At 36.0% G+C, this 17225-nt stretch overlaps 1 protein-coding gene across 2 annotated transcripts in view; it reads left to right on the top strand.

The window, feature by feature from the left end:
* Nucleotides 1-3503: 3503 nt before the first annotated feature.
* LOC142336016 (endoribonuclease Dicer-like) overlaps nt 3504-17225 on the top strand; it is a 28131-nt gene continuing 14409 nt past the window's right edge. The window contains exons 1-8 of one of the 2 annotated variants that reach the window (XM_075384482.1): nt 3504-3935; nt 8721-9340; nt 9843-10200; nt 10470-11005; nt 11391-11600; nt 12502-12635; nt 12872-13025; nt 15883-16410. In XM_075384482.1, the coding sequence (XP_075240597.1) occupies nt 10025-10200; nt 10470-11005; nt 11391-11600; nt 12502-12635; nt 12872-13025; nt 15883-16410 (1738 nt within the window). In that variant the 5' untranslated portion in view covers nt 3504-3935; nt 8721-9340; nt 9843-10024. The remainder of the gene's footprint in view (nt 3936-8720; nt 9341-9842; nt 10201-10469; nt 11006-11390; nt 11601-12501; nt 12636-12871; nt 13026-15882; nt 16411-17225) is intronic. The other variant, XM_075384483.1, reaches the window with a different exon arrangement.

Here is a 17225-nt window from a genome sequence, read left to right on the forward strand (position 1 = left end):
GGTACCCCGCTTGTTATATCGAGTATCTTTGAACTGGTATTGTCCACAAGCACATATTGTCGTCGATCACTCAAGTAGTCGATTAAAATTTCAAGCAAACATCCTCCAACTCTAATGTCAATCAGTTTTTGAATTAACTCATAATGTGGTACTTTGTCAAAAGCTTTTGAGAATTCAGTGTAGAAAGCAATAATCTCTGATTGATTGTCGTGATCAAGAGCTACATATGTTCTTTTGAGAAACAGCAGCTAATTTGTTTGCACAGATCTTCTCCTTACAAAATCATGTTGACTCTTAGTTAGAAACTTTCGAAAATGATTGTACAACGCAATAATTATACATTTTTTTAGAATTTTGCTATCAATGTTCAATTATGAGACAGGCCGGTAGTTTTCAACTTCTCTTTGGTCTCCTTTTTTGAAAACTGTTGTTATGGCAGCAACTTTCCAGCTGTCGGGTATTTTCTGCAGTCTCTTTATATTCCGAAGGACAGAATGTATGATGTTGAGAGATTCTTGCTCGTCTGTACTTTAGTGAAAAAATTGATTTAACATATTTATTTGTTCGCATCGAATTGAACTTTGAATTTATGGCGTGAATTGATCGCGTGGTATCATTCATCAAATCTTTGGGCAGGCAGGCAGATTTGTTTAGGTTTTTCAGATGTATAAAAATTCTGTCTGTTTTTCTCTATCCCAGTAAGTTTTATTGGTACACCACTCTGTCTTCTTCAGCTGAATCAGTGACTTAGTGACTTGGTTTTCCAGTTTTAGAACCAACTGTTTTCTGTAAGCTGTTGGTTTATTCTCCAATAAACGTTTCTGTGTCTTCAACTTATTAATCAAATTTGAAATACCACAAAAAATGCAAGGTGGCAGCGATTTTCTATGCCTTGTTCTTTTTGGGTCATACAAATCAAAAACTCCATCAAGATACCTTGTGAATTCTTCGCTCATTTTGTTGTTGGTGTAACAAATTGACTGGAACGGTTTTTCAACAAGATGCTCGTTTTTAGCGTCATAGTAAGCATTATATATCCTTTACAATTCTGTATTAATGATTTTGTTTCAGTAACTGGGTTTTGTGAGGATAGAAGAATGGCTTCATGGTCAGTGAGATTACAGATAGATGGAAAAGATTTGTCTAATTCAGCTGATCGATGACATTTTTGATAGAAGGCAGTATACAAGATGTTGTTTCCACATGTCGGTAAGTCGATGAGTTGCCGAAACAATTTTCCTGCAAACATTTCGATGACTTTGTCTTCAGTCTCGTTGGGACTATACAGTGTCATCCAGTTTGCTTCTGGAAAATTAAGGTCTCCACAGATGACAATTGGTTTGTTTTTAGGAATGTTTCTCAGGAGCAATTGGAAGTCCTCTATCGTGTATGGATATGAGCTTGAAATGGGTGGGTTGAAAAACGCATATAGAAATACTTGAGTGTCATTCAGAATAATTTTACACGCTACACATGAGTTGGGTAGAGTGGAATTTATTTTTTTCCGATATCAGAGTATTTTTCACAGCAATGAGCGTACCTCCATGCGCATTTCTAACGCCAATTGTGGCCCGATCACTTCTATAATTTTTGTAATCTATAAAAAAGAGTTCCGAGTCATGAATGTTATCGTTCAACCAGGTTTCGCAAAGACATAGAACATTATAATCTGAGTTGATTATCGCATTCATGAACTTTGATCTTCTTTCAATATTTACTAAGCTTCTTGTATTTAGTTGGAGGATATAGAAAAAGCCTCCTAGCCAGGGGACATTCTGTACAACCAACTGCACTTTGACCCCATCATTGTAAAGTTCAAGATTTCGAACTTTCAATTTCTCCTTAGGTACACCTCCGTCAAGCAGCTCCCTTTGTTTTTTTAACATTTGATTTTCTTTCTGTGCGTCATCCCTCGTCAATGCTGGCAGCATGTAAATGTTTCTTTCATCCAAATTATTTCTGAATTCTCGACTTTTTGCAAGAGTGATTCTTGTTTCGTGTTCATTTACCAAGGTTACTAATACCGCCCTTGGCTTTTTTCTATCATTTCGAAACTTTTCAAGTCTTTGTTTTACCGAGACATGTGCATTCGCATCTATCGAATTGAGCAGATTGTTAACTTCATCGTTTGTTGGGAGAAGATTTTCGCATTTCGTTTTATTAGGATGCTCAGGTATCCCTTGTATTCTTATAGTTTTTGATATTGTGACTATTCGAGTTTTCATCAGTTTTGACGTCTTTAGGTTTTCCTGAAGTAATTTCAACGGCAGCAACAGCAGCATATGTTTTTTCAACTTTGTCACGCGTCATTTTCGTAGCATTCCCAATTTTCTCATCCACCAAGTCCGTTAGTCGCCTTTCCATAGTCTTCAGTTTTTTCCCCAACATCCAAGCTTTCGATTTTTTCAGCAACTTTTGCCATGGTTCGACAACGAATAAAATTTTCCCTTTCATTTTGTTCAACACAATTATTGCAGAGTAGCATGGCATTCTTACCAAGCTTTTTAATGCCAGTAATTGCAGCTGGAGAAAGAGTTGTACATTCAGGAGTCAGATGCATGTTACAATTATAATGCCAGCTGTAATTGCCCCACAAGTATAGCTCTTTTCGTTTGCGTTAACGGCCTTCTTGCAAGTTTTACAATTTTTCCCCATTTTGTGTTCTATTATTTTCTGAGCAAAACCAAGGAACTTAATCTCTAGGAATTTCTCAAAAACTAATTTTAACGACTGGTACTTTAGGTTAAAAGCTGTGATCCGGACCAAGGAACTTAATCGATAGGAACTTCACAGAACTTACGGTTTTTCTTTCGTTGTTTTTGGGGTTTGCTATTCTTCTTTTTGCAAATTCGCTTCAAATCACCGTTGTTTCGTACGATTGAGAAGAGCGTTTTCAATTCGAGAAATGGATCCAAGTGAAGCTTGCTGTACTTTTTCAACACTTTCTTATCTTTTTGCTTTCGGTGAGATAAAAGATTCTTGACAATATGCAACACTGGCATCTCAGTTTCTTTCAATTTGCTGTAGACGTCAGGGGCGCCTTCTCTGACACAATAAACAATTCCAACTATATCAACCTTTCGTTGTAGACGTTCGATTTCAACTTTTAATTGATCGCCGTTGAGGGGTGTTCTATTATCGCTTTTCGGGATTGTTATCGTGTTATTGATAATATCGTGCCACAATATAATTTTGGTGTTATTACCGTGTTATTGATAATATCGTGCCACAATATAATTTTGGTGTTACGATTTCAAAGACAGCTGTTCCTGGTTGTGTGCGAAAAGTGTACAGGGTGAGCGTTGGACAAACATGTTCTAGCCGTTAACAACTCCGTATACAATGGCGCATCCTACAACACGAAACATGGCTCCCAACGTGGGCCCAAAAACATAGGAATCGGGTCTTTCCCATTATAGCCCCCCCCCCCCCCCCAAGAAATTTTAACCCCCTGGTATATTTACATCAATGGGCGGGGGTGGGCTATAATGAGAAAGACACGTTTCGTCATAGGTAAGTTTTGTTTTCAGATAAAATGGCGGACGTAGATCGAACTTTAATCGGTGTAAAAAAGGTTTTGGTTGACGTAGATTGCTCGCGTTTAAATTCTAAAATCTGTCAAACTATCAACATTTTGCGTTCTCGACAGCGAAAAGGATTTAGTGATGTTGAGCGAACAGTGATATGTATATTTTGTGCCAACATTGAAAGAAAACAAGAGCTAATTAGTTATTCTAGGCGGCATCTGCCAAGTGAATTACGCATATCAAATTATGCAGACGAAAACCAAATTACAGCTGGTAGCAAATCTACATCTATTGTGGACACCATTTCTTCTCTACAAGGGTTTGTGGACTCGGAAGTTAATGAGGCCAAGCACTCAGTTCTCATCATTGATGATTGGTGCTGGGTGCAGAAAATTTGGGCCACAATTGGTTAGAAAATCATCGTATTTTTGTGCATACACGTTACAAATTTTAGAAGTGAAACTGAATTGAATAGAGCAAACAACAATTTGCCTTGTTTTGCGAATTGAAGAGAAATGTTCCCAGGGTCTGCCGTACACGCAACAATTAAACCGGTGTCAGGAGAATTTACCCAATCTTATTTGACCCAGTGCCATTATATCCAATACCACTTTACCCAACCTGTAATTTTACCCAATGCACTTTGCATTTTCGTTCAAAAATCCAAACATGGCTACGAAGAAAATAAGAGAAAACATACCACTTGTCACCAAACATCTGGCTAGTTTACAACCATAGATCTCGAGTGCAACATCCCATATTATCAAATAAAGTTGAATTCTGGAAAGCCATTTGAATATCTGATCTGATTTTCAATCAAAAGTTCCAAAAAATAGAGGCTGAGGTTCTAGACTCGATTGACACTGATCTTTCCATTTAGGAAGCTGAAATTTTTGAAAGCCGACAATTTAGCAAAATTCGTAAATGTCACATAGATCCGTAAAAATCCATGAATACCACCCATAATGTCTTGGAAGGATATGAAGCTTACGGCCAATAAATAGATTACTTTGTACCGATAATGTCATAGTGCTCTCGGGCATGGTTTCGAAAAAAAAACTGCAAATGAAAGATATTGAAAACCTACAAAAAATTGCTACAAAATGGATTTAATTCAAAACAGAACTATAAACAGCGACTTTCAAGTTTAAAATTAATCCCTTTCAGTATTTATTAATAGCCGCGAAGGGATAGCGGCTATTATTGGGGACATCGTGGTTTTACACTCGGAAGAGGAGTATTGGAGAAGTCCTTTTTTTAATCAATTTTATCGGAGTGATTTTTGAAGCTGAAATGAAACGCGTGAAAAAATTTGGAGTGATTTTGGCGCTGAACAAAAATGAAGAGCGGAGCGAAAAGAGAGTGGTTTTTGTTCATACCGCTGTTTTTGAGAGAGCGAGAAACTCATGTGTGAAAAATTTTCTCCAAGCGAGCGAATTTTGTTGACGTGCGGCTTTTAAAAGCTTTTTTTGCAACTTTTGTTAGTTATGAGGCTTGATTTATGATATTGTATTAGCTTCAGGCTTTTTTTAATAGGAATTGAAGGTTTCAAGTAGTTAATTTGATTTTTAATGCTAATTTGGAGGTTTTTGATAAGTTTTGCTGATTTTTAGAAATTTATTGATTTTTACCCGTTTTTTGTTTTACTGCTTTAAGTGGGATTTGAATAGAAGCTTGTTACTTAAGGAATTTTCAGATACCAATTGATGAAAGTTTTGTTTGTATAAATCATTTTTTAGGAAAAATGACAGGAAAATTGAAAAATTTTAAACCATTTTTTTAAATTTTTTTGCAGGTTTTCTTTTTTTTAAGCTTAGACAATTTTCTTACCATATTATGACTGGCGATTGCTTTGCAAGCTTTTCATTGATCTAAATGCAAAGAAACCTTATTCGGTGTATATGTTTCCTTGTACTAATAAAAAAAAACTCATTAAGTTTTTATTGTTTTTTTGTTCAATTTGTTTTTGAATGCCGTTTCTATTCTTCCTTATTTTTTTATGGCATTTTTGGAGGTTTAGGGTTTACAATAGTTAATCTAGTTGTTTAGTCATAAGTATGGGCAATTTTCTCCTTCGAGTCGTTTCCGGAATTCTTCGGCTATATTTTTTTTTAATTCGTCGTCTCCATCGATGATTCTTATGACCTGACTTCTTGGAATTGACTTTTTCAATGACTTCAGTGACTGCTACTGCTTTGCAGTTAAAATTTGTGTGCGTGAAGTCATTTCTGCTTTTGGGTCAATTGCGTGATTTTCCTCGCTCAAAAAATGACTTCTGAACTGACTTACGGAACTTTAAATTTTATTGAACATTTACTAGTTAAAGACCAATAGTGTGCATCTAAGTAGTGCCAAACTTATATGCCCTAATTCTTTTGTATTAGTCTTGAGTTTTTGATTTCGAATATCTTTTTTGAAATAGCTCTTTAAGGGTGTTTTCCTTATAGAACGTATGTGTCAAAGATTGACAGTCCGAAGCTAACCCGAAAAGTCTAGTGGTCTATTGAAGGACTGGTGGTCGATCTGTCTATCATATTTCTTTAGGTGTTTCGATTCATGGAAGGCCACAAGCGTCTATCGCGGCTATTTTCCGGCAATCTGCTGGCTATGTTATTGAAATACATGAATATTTGTACCTTATTTCTTTGAAAGAAGGTAAACATGGCATCAAACCTAGAATTTTTTCAAGAAAGTACTACCCGTCAACTTTTTTCGAAAATTTTTCCGTCAAATTAAATGAAAGAAATGATTCATTTAGCAAAAAAATCAAAGCCTAAAGCTGTTAATGCTAAAATGTCACGTAAAAACTAATTGTACAGTAACTAAAAAGCCGACTAATTTAACGGGTAAATTTAACGAGAAAAATAATTTAGTTGTCCCTCAAGGTCATATTGTAGTTCATCAGATTTCATGAAATTGAACGATATTCCCACAATTTACTGCAATCAAAAGATTTGGTTTCAAAAATTTGCTCCATGTATATCCCTGGATCTCTTTGGAAATCCCTGAATTGTGATGCAAGCGATTTCCTTTTTCTTGTTGTAATCTGGAAAAGCAGCTGGCTAGAAAAGCGGTTGAACTGTAGTCTTAAAAAAATAATTTGTGAGCGTCCGTTGATCAAATAAATTGAACTTGATAAAAATTGGTTTATTCTCTGTTCAAATCCAGTTCAAATCAGCAATGCTGTAGACGAATGGTGTTTGGGAGCGAACGATTAGTTTCTTTAACCCCAGTTCAACTGGTTCTCTGGAGATATCATTGGATTTTTTTATATGTGGGTTAAAATATGTTGAATAATTAAAGTGATACCAATAATCGAATGAACTAAAATTTCTAAATTCGATAGTTTCATCTGAGTTTAGTTGAGATCAATAATTTTTGTTCCTGAGCCTTCAGAACTTTAAGCTTGACAGAAAGCGTAAATAAGTGCCTACAATGCTTCTTAGATATTTGCATTCGTTGCTTAATAGCCGCACAGCGATAGGTGAGGCTATTATTGGCCTTCTCTTGGTTTTTTATTACAATTCAAAGAATTTGAATTGTATTGGGGCGCTGTCTTTTTTTTTTTTAAGATCTGTTCACACATTTTCATGATTTTTGAAGTCAAATTGGAGTAGTGATTTTGGTCACGCCGAAACAGGAAATGGAGCGAAAAAGCGAGTGGTTTTGCGGCGTGAATTTTTTTCGCTCTAATTTTAAAGTAGAGTGCGAAAATGGTGTTTGAACAAAAATTCGGATTCTCGGTAGTGGTTTTTTGTTCACATGCGGCAATTTCACTCTGATTTTTACTGTTTTTTCGATTTTTTGGATCGGATTTTTTTCTAACTGGTTTTCCCAATCCATTCACAGCTCATTCTAGGCCTAAATTTTTGTTTGAATTAAATTTTCATTTCTCGCTAGTGGTTTTTTTTGTTCACATGCGGCACTTTGACATTGTTTTTTTGTTTTTTTTCTTATTTTTTGATCTGATTTTTTTAAAATAGTTTTCTCAATTCACTCATAGTCCATTCTAGGTCTAGTTTTTCTGGTTAGTCAATGAAAATTCTTTGAATTGTACGTCAGGACTTGTCCTGCTATGTTTTTTTATTTCGTCGTCATGATTTTTGTTACGACCATATGACGTCACAGCCATTTTTTGTTCATTCGTTCATGCAATTTCAACTGAATTGCATGTGTGACGTCATTTTTCGCTCTTAGTGGAGCGAGTTTTTTTGTTCATGCGCGTGATTAAATTTTTGGTCACACTTGACTTACCTCACTCTCAAAAATGACTTCCTCACTTTGAAATTGACTTTTATTTACTTTAATTCAAAGAGATAAGGTCAAATGGGTGTGTATCACTCTAAATGAAGGTTATTTGAGATCAGCTAATAGAGGCAGCAATAACTTATACAGATTTTTAATCAAAATATAACAGATCAGCCTTCAATGAAAAGACGAATTTTTTTGGTCTGTCTTTTTTACTGTTTTTTTAGACTGCCGATCTACGAATCTATTGCGGCTATTTTCTGGCAATCTGCCAGCTATGTTTTTCTTTATTTTCGACCACATATGTATCCTGCATTGTTTCGCTTGCTAAAACAAAAGACTTCTGTACTTGAGACACTCAAGTTGCGCTTATAATCTAATGGTGCTGAACTAAGGGCAAGCAGTAAAATGAGTCAAATGGCTTTGTCGCTTCCACTTGGTTAAGTGTATTGACGTTTTTTTGTTGAGTTGAAATTGATAAATAGTTCATTTTCTCAATTGTGAAAAATATCGAAATATAGCTTACTAGGATCTTTCTTTAAATAAGTAATCCTATTTATTACTTGGCAAGTATCTGTTTTTAGCCAGTGTATACACGCATTTTTCAATGATTTACGCAGTGCGGTTCAACGGTGTTCTTAATTGACAGAAATGAAAGAATTGCAGTAGTCCTGTCGGATTACTAATTGCGAATTAAAACGACAGTACGCATATTAGCATTTACGTATATCATGACTCTTTAGAATTTTGGTTTATAAATTTGATATAAAGTAGTTAATACCAAAATTCGCCCAATAAGACTTGGCTTATTTCAAACACTTTTTCGCGGAAACTAGCGTTAAAAGATTGGTTTGCTAAAGCGGCTATTTACCAAGTAATGGAGTTTTATTTTATGCTTGAAGAGACCGTAAATTAAATCTCGAATGAAAATAAAATTTGTTTCAGGTGAAATCACTCGGCATTTCTCTACCACCATAGCATTTGTAACTAATGTTGTAGAGAAAACCTGTCATCATTCTCAATTGAGTGATCTATTAGCCAGTAGCCAAAACGTGTTGGAATGCGAAGTGAGATTGTTTGATGCAAACCGTGTGTTTAACAAAACAAAAGTAGCTACATTTCAAAAGAAACTGAAATTTGTGACCGCAGAGACATACAATGCTGACAGTGAGTGCTTGTCTGAAAAATTTCTGGATGAGTATTTAATGAGAATGAAGGCAGTCTATCCAAATTGCGAAGTTACAAATAGACTTTCGGTGGATATTTTGAAACCAAGTTTTTCCTATTCACCCTGCCATTTGCTGAAGTCTATCGATAGATGTCTGTCCTGCATCGGACCATACGGTGCTTTGGTGGCTGCCAAGAAGTTCAAACTGGACATCACAAAATTAATGACAATGAAGTCCTCAAAGGAGGCAACAGCTGAAAACTCACAAATGCTACCTTTTCAAGATCTGTCGCTGAGCTATCAAATAGCGTGTTCAGTTGAGCTATACTGTCTGGATATGTTAGATGAAAAGAGTGAGGAAACGTGGCGAGATCTCTTTGTAAAAGGAATCATATTGGTCAATGATGTTTCTATTTCGCATGGCTTAAAGTAATAATCTTCAGGATATTGTGTGGCTCAGTAATTACTAAGAAAACCTAATTAAATTGCAACAAGACATAATTTAGAAATCCGGTCGTGTGTGGTAGCACTATTCGTTCTGAAATTCCGAAAATAGGAAACATTGAACACTATAATTAAAAGTATTAAAAATAGATGTTTTCCTCGCCCCAGTTTTGGACATTCTATGAAAATATTGTGTTGCATTGTTGTGTACTTTCTAAGAAAAAGACGTATGTATTATATGCTCGTGTAGTGTTGTTGGGAGGAATCTTAATAATGATTTGCCGGCTTCTTGAAACAATTGTAAATCATTCTGTTCATTTTAGTGGTTTCTTAATAGCTGTTTGTACCCCCCCCCCCCCCCACCGCCATTAGATCGAGAGCAACTCGTCTGACGTTAATCGGTTTTGTTACATATTTTCATTCTGGAAGTCATTGACCATTATTGATAACCCTAGTTGTCGACTGTGTCAAAGAACAATCGAAAGGTTCCATTCTAGTCTTGTGCTGTGACCGATTGTTATGCGTAGCACTCGCAGCTTCTCTCAGATTCTGTCTGAAGAATAAACTGGAAAACCAGAAGTTGGAGTCTTCTATCGGTCACATTGTTGGCAGTTATTCGCTGGACAAAACAGTTCAAATGGTTGCAAGGCAACAACATTCCGACATTTGGTTTGAGTTCGGCAAAGGGAAGTTTAAATTTGTGGTTGTGACGTACGATGAGCTGAAGGGTTTGACGAAGCGGCCGCTGCAAAAAACAAAACTTCTGTGCTTTGAAGCTCCTCAAAGTGTCGAAGACCTAGCCTTGTTGTTTAGGTACATCATTTCCGTCTGATTTGTGCTTTCGACCAAGTATAGAAAAGGTTTTTTTGAATTAGTTTACGATCAAGTTAAAATGACATTTTGAATATTTCAAATCCATTCATTAGGCTGTGAGCAGATAGAAAAGTTTTGAATTTCAATAATTTCAAGGTTTGAATTAAATAAAAATGGAACCTTTGTGGATTAAGATCCATCCTAATTACTGAAATTTTTAATGATATATTGGCTGTCGAAAGGTAAACAGGAAAGATTTACTGTTTCAGGACCTCGGAGCAAGTCAAAATATTCCACAATTCGTCCGATTCTGCAGTTCAGGCTTCGGTCTCCAATCTGATTGAGAAGGTCAAAATAATTTCACCTTACATCAAAAGCAAGTACTGCTACGTTTCGCCTCCGATTGACAATGATCCTCTTAAGACAGAGCTTTATCAGAAATATGAATGTCTATGTGTACAGCTTGACGCTTACGTAAAGAAGCAGACGTCATTTCAAATTCTGAAGAAACATCAGGATAAGTTACCGAAAGACACTTATTATTTTCCCCTGACATCATTTAACATTGACACCGAAAATAAAAAGATAAAGTTGTTTTATTCGCGGTGGAGAACGGATGTGAAACAATGCGCTGAAACTAATCTGCCGGAACCAGATTTGGTGGCGTTGAAAGAAGCTGCTAAAAAGTTATGTGATGAAGCTTTGCAAGAGGTGATACTTTCGGGCGAGATTGATGGACAGACCAAGGAAGTGTATAAGAGGTCAAAGCTGATTCGACACGTTATACAAGATCTGAATCAAGAAGGTTAGGAAGCTTCGAATAATGGCAAGCTGTTATCTGAATTTTTTCGCTAAATGATTGTTGGTGATCTCATGATACTCAAAAAATACAAAGTAATCGTTATTTTGATTTCAATCTCTCGTTCAAAGAAAAGTTTTCTAGGGAAAGAGTTCATTCCCAGACAGCTATGCTGGTATAAAAGATAGCTGAAAAGTTTGTCGAGTATTGTCTAAAATGAAAAAGAGAAATATTCAAATGAACAAATTATCATCATAGAGGTTATTTGATCGAACTTAAAGGCTTATATAAAAAAGTGGCCATAATGAAGTTTGTCTGGATCATTCTTATAATTGTCCTTCGCGTATATTTGTCACTCTAAAATCTTGAAAGTAGAATTTTGATTGTACAGAGGACGAGGATATCCTGCTGTCAATAGAAGCAGACACGACAACAGACAGTATGATGAAGGGACACCAGGGTAGCAAAAAGAGACGAAGAGTGTACCCTAAGTCGTTCCCCGCTCACTTCACAGCAACGTCCCTTCCCACGGAGTCCAAACAGTGTTTCTTCTACACAGTCGACGTCAAAATGTACAAGCGCATGCAGAACTTTGTGAAAGGTCAGTCAGTAAATAATGTTGCATAAATTAGGCAATGTTCAGTTTGATTGATATATTCAAATTTTAGCATTTTAAATGAATACTTCATGATTCAAAAAAAATCTTTTCTGTAAATACCCGCCCGCCTTTTGTTATCAGTTAAGATCAAGCTAATAACTTATCATTTTCTAATTGCTCTCGAACGAAGTTTGAAGCAATTATTGTAAACGTGTACTGGACTGTTTTTGCACTTTGTTCTAAAACATTCTTTGACTTCTTTAGTGACTTTTGCACACCTGAGTTCTTCATGTTTTAGTGATCAAAGTTGCTCTCATTCTGAAATAAGTTTTGTTGCTAATAAAAAAAGCGATTGTAAGCGATGAGAATCAGAGCCATTGTAGCTTAGTGGTTAAGCAGTCAGACTGCCATCCTTCAGGTTTAGGGTTAGAACATCCTATGGGGTCGTTTTTGTTGCATCGATAAAACATTTCTAAGCTACAGCACCTCGAAATTGATTTGCCCCTGCTTGTCTTTCGAAAGCAGTTAGTCGATTTACGGTTTATTACAGAACTCTGCAAAACTTGTTAAATTTGAAATTTCGGGTCTTTCCCATTATAGCCCCCACCCCCAGCTTTGTGGTCAGATAACCTATAGCCCCCACCCTCCCCCTCCCCCCCCCTCCCCCACAATCATGATAAATTTTTACATGGCACGTGCGTGCTCTGTAGCTGGGGGGAGCATAACGTACTGAGGGGGGGGGGGGGGGGGGGGGCACAAACCGAAAAGATCTTATATACTAGAATGGAGGGGGGACTATAATGGGAAAGACCCAAAATGTCTCAAAGTGAACAAAATTAGCGTTAAACGTTAAGTATTAAGTTCATTTAGCATCTGTGAGAGTTTAATTGACGCTGTGCTTAAGGCGTGGGTGACAGCAATGTCAGGGAGACAGAACTGCGGTTCGAGACTGACCAGTGTTACGGCATACTGACTTCAATTCCCTTTCCTTCCTCCCTGCCCACTTTCACAGTTCACACAAGAGAAGGCGAAGAAGAGGTTAGATTCAATTAGTTTATACGAGCATTCAAAAATTATCTTCCTTTTTTCTTTTACTAGTCCTTTGTGCAAACATTGTTATAACCGTTAACGCATATTAACAATGAAATTTCCCCCTCGCCAAGCTATACCCTCGTTGTAGTATAATCAATGTAATTAGGGGCTCCCGGGGAGGGGTTCTGTAATGAGAAAACGCTTTGTTTGAATTGAACCTAAAACATGTGATACTTGAGCAGGTGTCAATATCTCTGCGTCAGTCAGTGTGGCTATCAGATGACGAGATAGACTCAGTGGAGATATTCCACCAGTATGTGTTCAATGAAGTGCTCCGAATTGAGAAAGATGTCCTCCTTTTTGATCCCAATGAGTCTCCTCTGCAATATTATGTCGGTTAGTTGAAATTTGAGTCGTAAGCAAAGGAATTACTTGCTTGTTGGTGCAGATCAGGTCTTTTTTACGACTCGAAGAGGAGTAATAAAGCGTAGGATGTTAGGCAAAAAGTCGATTAGGCGAAATGAATTCTTGTAGCCATTAGGCGAAAATTCTGAACTAAAGTTTTGTGGAAATTAGGCGAATACCAATTAAAATACTGAAATGAGGTACTGTACTGCAATATCCGCTCGACATTATAGTATAATTAAGAGAATATAACATCTGACTTCGTAGAAAAATAGCTTGGAAAACACACAAAAATTGCCCAGACGTTTCGAGTTTTGAGCTTTTTCAAAATGAAGTTTAACTCTAACTCCCCCAATTTTATTCTTTTTTCGACTGGTAGCAGTGAATGACTTGCATTAAAGCTATTAATAAGTAGTTTAAACATTCATCATTCGTTCCCTGTTACTTTTTTAAATATCAAAACCATTGGCCGTGATGACAATGAGTAGAGTAAATGAGATGCAAAACATTTGAAAGCAGTGATACACACATCTAATAGATTTTTGTCCAATTTTTCTAAGTTGGTGTTTTTAAGTCAATTACTAAAAAAATGACTCTCTCTGTGCAGCGTTACGTTTTACGTTTTTTAAATATTCATGTTATCATTAAGTGACTTAGTTTTTCGCTATAATTCTTTGAATATTTTTTCATAATAGGAGTTCAACAATACGAACATTTGCTTTTTTCAACACCTTTGACTTCTGACTTGCCTCACTCACTGTTTCAACTGGATTCTAAATTCTTTCACGCATTGAATTAAGCAATGTAGTGAATACGGTCAATGTCAAAAGAGCAAAATCAATAGAAACTGGATAAACTGAAAATTCCCGGTCAATAAATCATAAAGCATTAAGTTATCAAAGTTCATTAGAGTGATTGCTAGCTGATATTAGTATTAAGCATTAAGCTTAATACCCTTCAGTTTATATGCTAAAGTAAGAATAGGTTTAGAATCTAACTGGAACCACACTGAACTAGAACAGTTTTTGAAACTTAGGAAAAATTTTTGTCAATTTCTATCTTATTTTTTTCTGTTTCAATCCCGATGTGCGTCTAGCGCGTCAACGGCGGCTATTTTTTGGCAATCTGCCGGCTATGTTTTGTTTGTTTCCGGTTGATTTCCTAATGCTGTTTTGCTAATTTGCTTGAAGTAATCTTAAAATTTTCTGTGGTACTTATTTTCTGCTAATATTTTTGGGGTGGGTTTTATTAATTTTATTTTTCTTAGTAGAAACAATTTTCTACTTTTCAGTCTTGTTCTCTTTTTATCTTTTCAGTGATAATTTAAGTTTTGTATTCTTTTGTATATTTTGTATTCTTTTGTCTATTATATTTACTAGAAGAGAAATATATCTCGTTTTTTTTCCTTTTTGCTCTAATGCCAAGTAGAAAATTTTCCTTGTCTCAAGTTTGTTTTCTTTTGAATAATTCAGTTTAGTTTCTAAGAATAATATCAGCTTTATGCTTGCCAATGTGGTTTTTGGGCAGCTAAGTTAATTACGGAGTTCTAAATTTTTAAAACTTATGTGCTATTTTTGACAGTTTTTTCATCAGTATTTATTCATCCAATGATTTTTGGCTCCTTTTTCAACGTAATTAGAAAAATTTCTAATAGAACTATTTTTTGCGGTATCAAGATTTCGCTGTAAGTTTTTTCGGTCAAAATTGTTATAAGTTTTAAATCTGTGCGGCTTCTTTTCTATGATTTATGAATGTTTTCATGCGTGGCTTGGCTTGGTTCAGTAATGTCAATCTTATTTTGACAGCTGTAAATTTTCACAAAATGTATTAATCAAATCTGTTGGGAAAAGAATAAATGTTAAAAGAGAAAAGATAATTATTTGGAACGCAGACGGTGTTTTTTGTGAAGTGCCGAAGCTTCGAGTCGCTTCCGGATTTCTATGTTTTATAGCTGCGAAGCTGAGCGTAGCTAAATTTCGTCATCTAATGCCCTTTTCGTTTTACATTTTATCACGCCTCACAGCTCGAAAGATCGTTTTTGATTGCAGGTTCTTGTCGCTGTTTAGCTAATTTTTATGTGCGTGGAGTCATTTGTTACGCTCAGGGGCGTAGATTTTGCTGAATTGTTTGATTAGTTTTTTATCATAACTTACCTTAATCTCTAAATGAATTTTGAAGGTCATATGATAGGACTCCGGCGGTTCAAAATCTACTTAAGAGAAACTGCTTAACAAGAGCAAGTTAAACAAGGCTTTGGGAAAAATATGGGATTTAGTTTTTTAAAACTCACCAATCCCTCTTTTTTCACTTTTTTCTGATTTGGTTTCATACTTAGCAAATAAACTATCCAAGACATTGCGTCTTGTAATTGATCAATTCTTTATATCTTGGATATATCAAGAATATTCCACTCCAATCAAAATTAGTGGAATTAGAAGGCGCATGGAAAAATTGTAATGTGGGTAAAACAGGCTACATTTTGCCCCTCCTACCTTTGTGTAGAATGGTTTTACTTCAGGCAGAACAATTGCAAGGATTATATTATGAAATATTGCTTCAATTGCTCTCAAGCGAAGTTTCTAGCTAATATTTGGGTCCTGTTCTTTTTTCTGCTATTATTTTTCGTTTGGCTTTTATGATACAGAAACTAGTAAAAACCCGGAAGTAAAGGCTCTGAGCAGCTCTCCTAGATTTCAATTAAGCTTGAAGTGAATAATTCACGGAAGCTGCTAAGGTAAGCTTCAGGGGAAAAGCATTCACGTGAACGACGATTGAAGTCCTTGACTTTTTAATTAAGCTAGATTTATAGTCAGAATAGTTTGAGAACAGTTGGTTGGTTTTGTTTCAGTTCTCGCTTCGCAGGATGAAGACGGCGTTTTCATAGACTTCCAACTGATGTCAGACATCATTGCTGAGTCTCAGATACCATTCAAACAGCAGCATCCATTCAAATTCAACCCTCACGCTTTTCGGAATGCAGTTGTCTCGCCGATCTACAGGAAACAAGAACGTCCTCACCGAATGTACGTGATCAAAATCCGAAATGACTTGAACCCGTTATCAGAGTTTCCTAGAAGTAGTTTGTATGAGACCTATTCGGACTACTACAGAATTAAGTACGGTGCTGATATTACCAACTTGAAGCAGCCTTTGCTCGAAGTCGAGTATACCAACTTACGGTTGAATCTGTTAACTACACGGTTCGGTCGCGTTGCCAATTGCAAGAATGAGAAATTGGTTAAAGTTGGAGGTCTCGGAGACCGCGATAACAGCGGTAGAGAGAAATCTGTGGTTGAGGACGAAAATGACAAGCAGTTCTTTGTTCCTGAGTTATGCTATATATGGCCCATTGCAGCACCACTGTGGAAAAAAACAGGTCAGTTATGCTATTTAAGTTGCTGTGTTTCAAATTACTCCCAAAATTTAGTTTCCCGCATTTATAGTTATTGTGTGTCTTTTTTAATAGCTCTAACTTGAGAGGAGCTATAATGCGTTGGTCTTGTTGTTTTTACAATCGAATAGTTTGAATTGTATTGGGGCGCTGTCTTTAAGATCTGTTCACGCATTTTACTGATTTTTGAAATAATGATTTTGGTCACGCTGAAACAGGAAGTGGGACGGAAAAGCAAGTGGTTTTGTGGCGTGATTTTTTTGCTCTAATTTTAAAGCAGAGTAAGAAATGGTGTCTGAACAAAAATTGCTTGATTTTTCTGATTGAATTCTTCCTCTAACTAACGGCATTTGCTCGTGTGACGTCATTTCTCACTCTGTGGCCAGCGTTTTTGAAGTAATTTGTGTGATTAGACTTCAATCATACGTGACTTTGATCTTACCTCACTTAATAGAATGACTTTTGCATTTTTAAACTTAAGCTTACTTTGAGTTAGTTTTAGGTCAAAGGAACTCATATGTGTAATAAAGGTCACCAATGAAAATTTTTCTGCGGAATGAATTTTACAAGCTTAATTAATTTATCGCTGAACATTTTTCACATAGCTTTTTGAGCATTGTCTTTAACGTTTTCAACCTATATCTATCTGTTTCTACCTCTTTTACGCCACCCAAGTCTTTTTTGACGACTATTACGGCAAACTGTTGGCTATGTTTGCTACATGCAAATTTTTCGCTTGACAATTTTGGACTTCTGATTTGACTCAATATACATTCTTGCTTTTTCCTTGTACAATAGCA

This window comes from Convolutriloba macropyga, chromosome 3 (assembly GCF_964194025.1).
Source record: "Convolutriloba macropyga chromosome 3, txConMacr16.3, whole genome shotgun sequence".
NCBI classification, from domain to species: Eukaryota; Metazoa; Xenacoelomorpha; order Acoela; family Convolutidae; genus Convolutriloba; species Convolutriloba macropyga.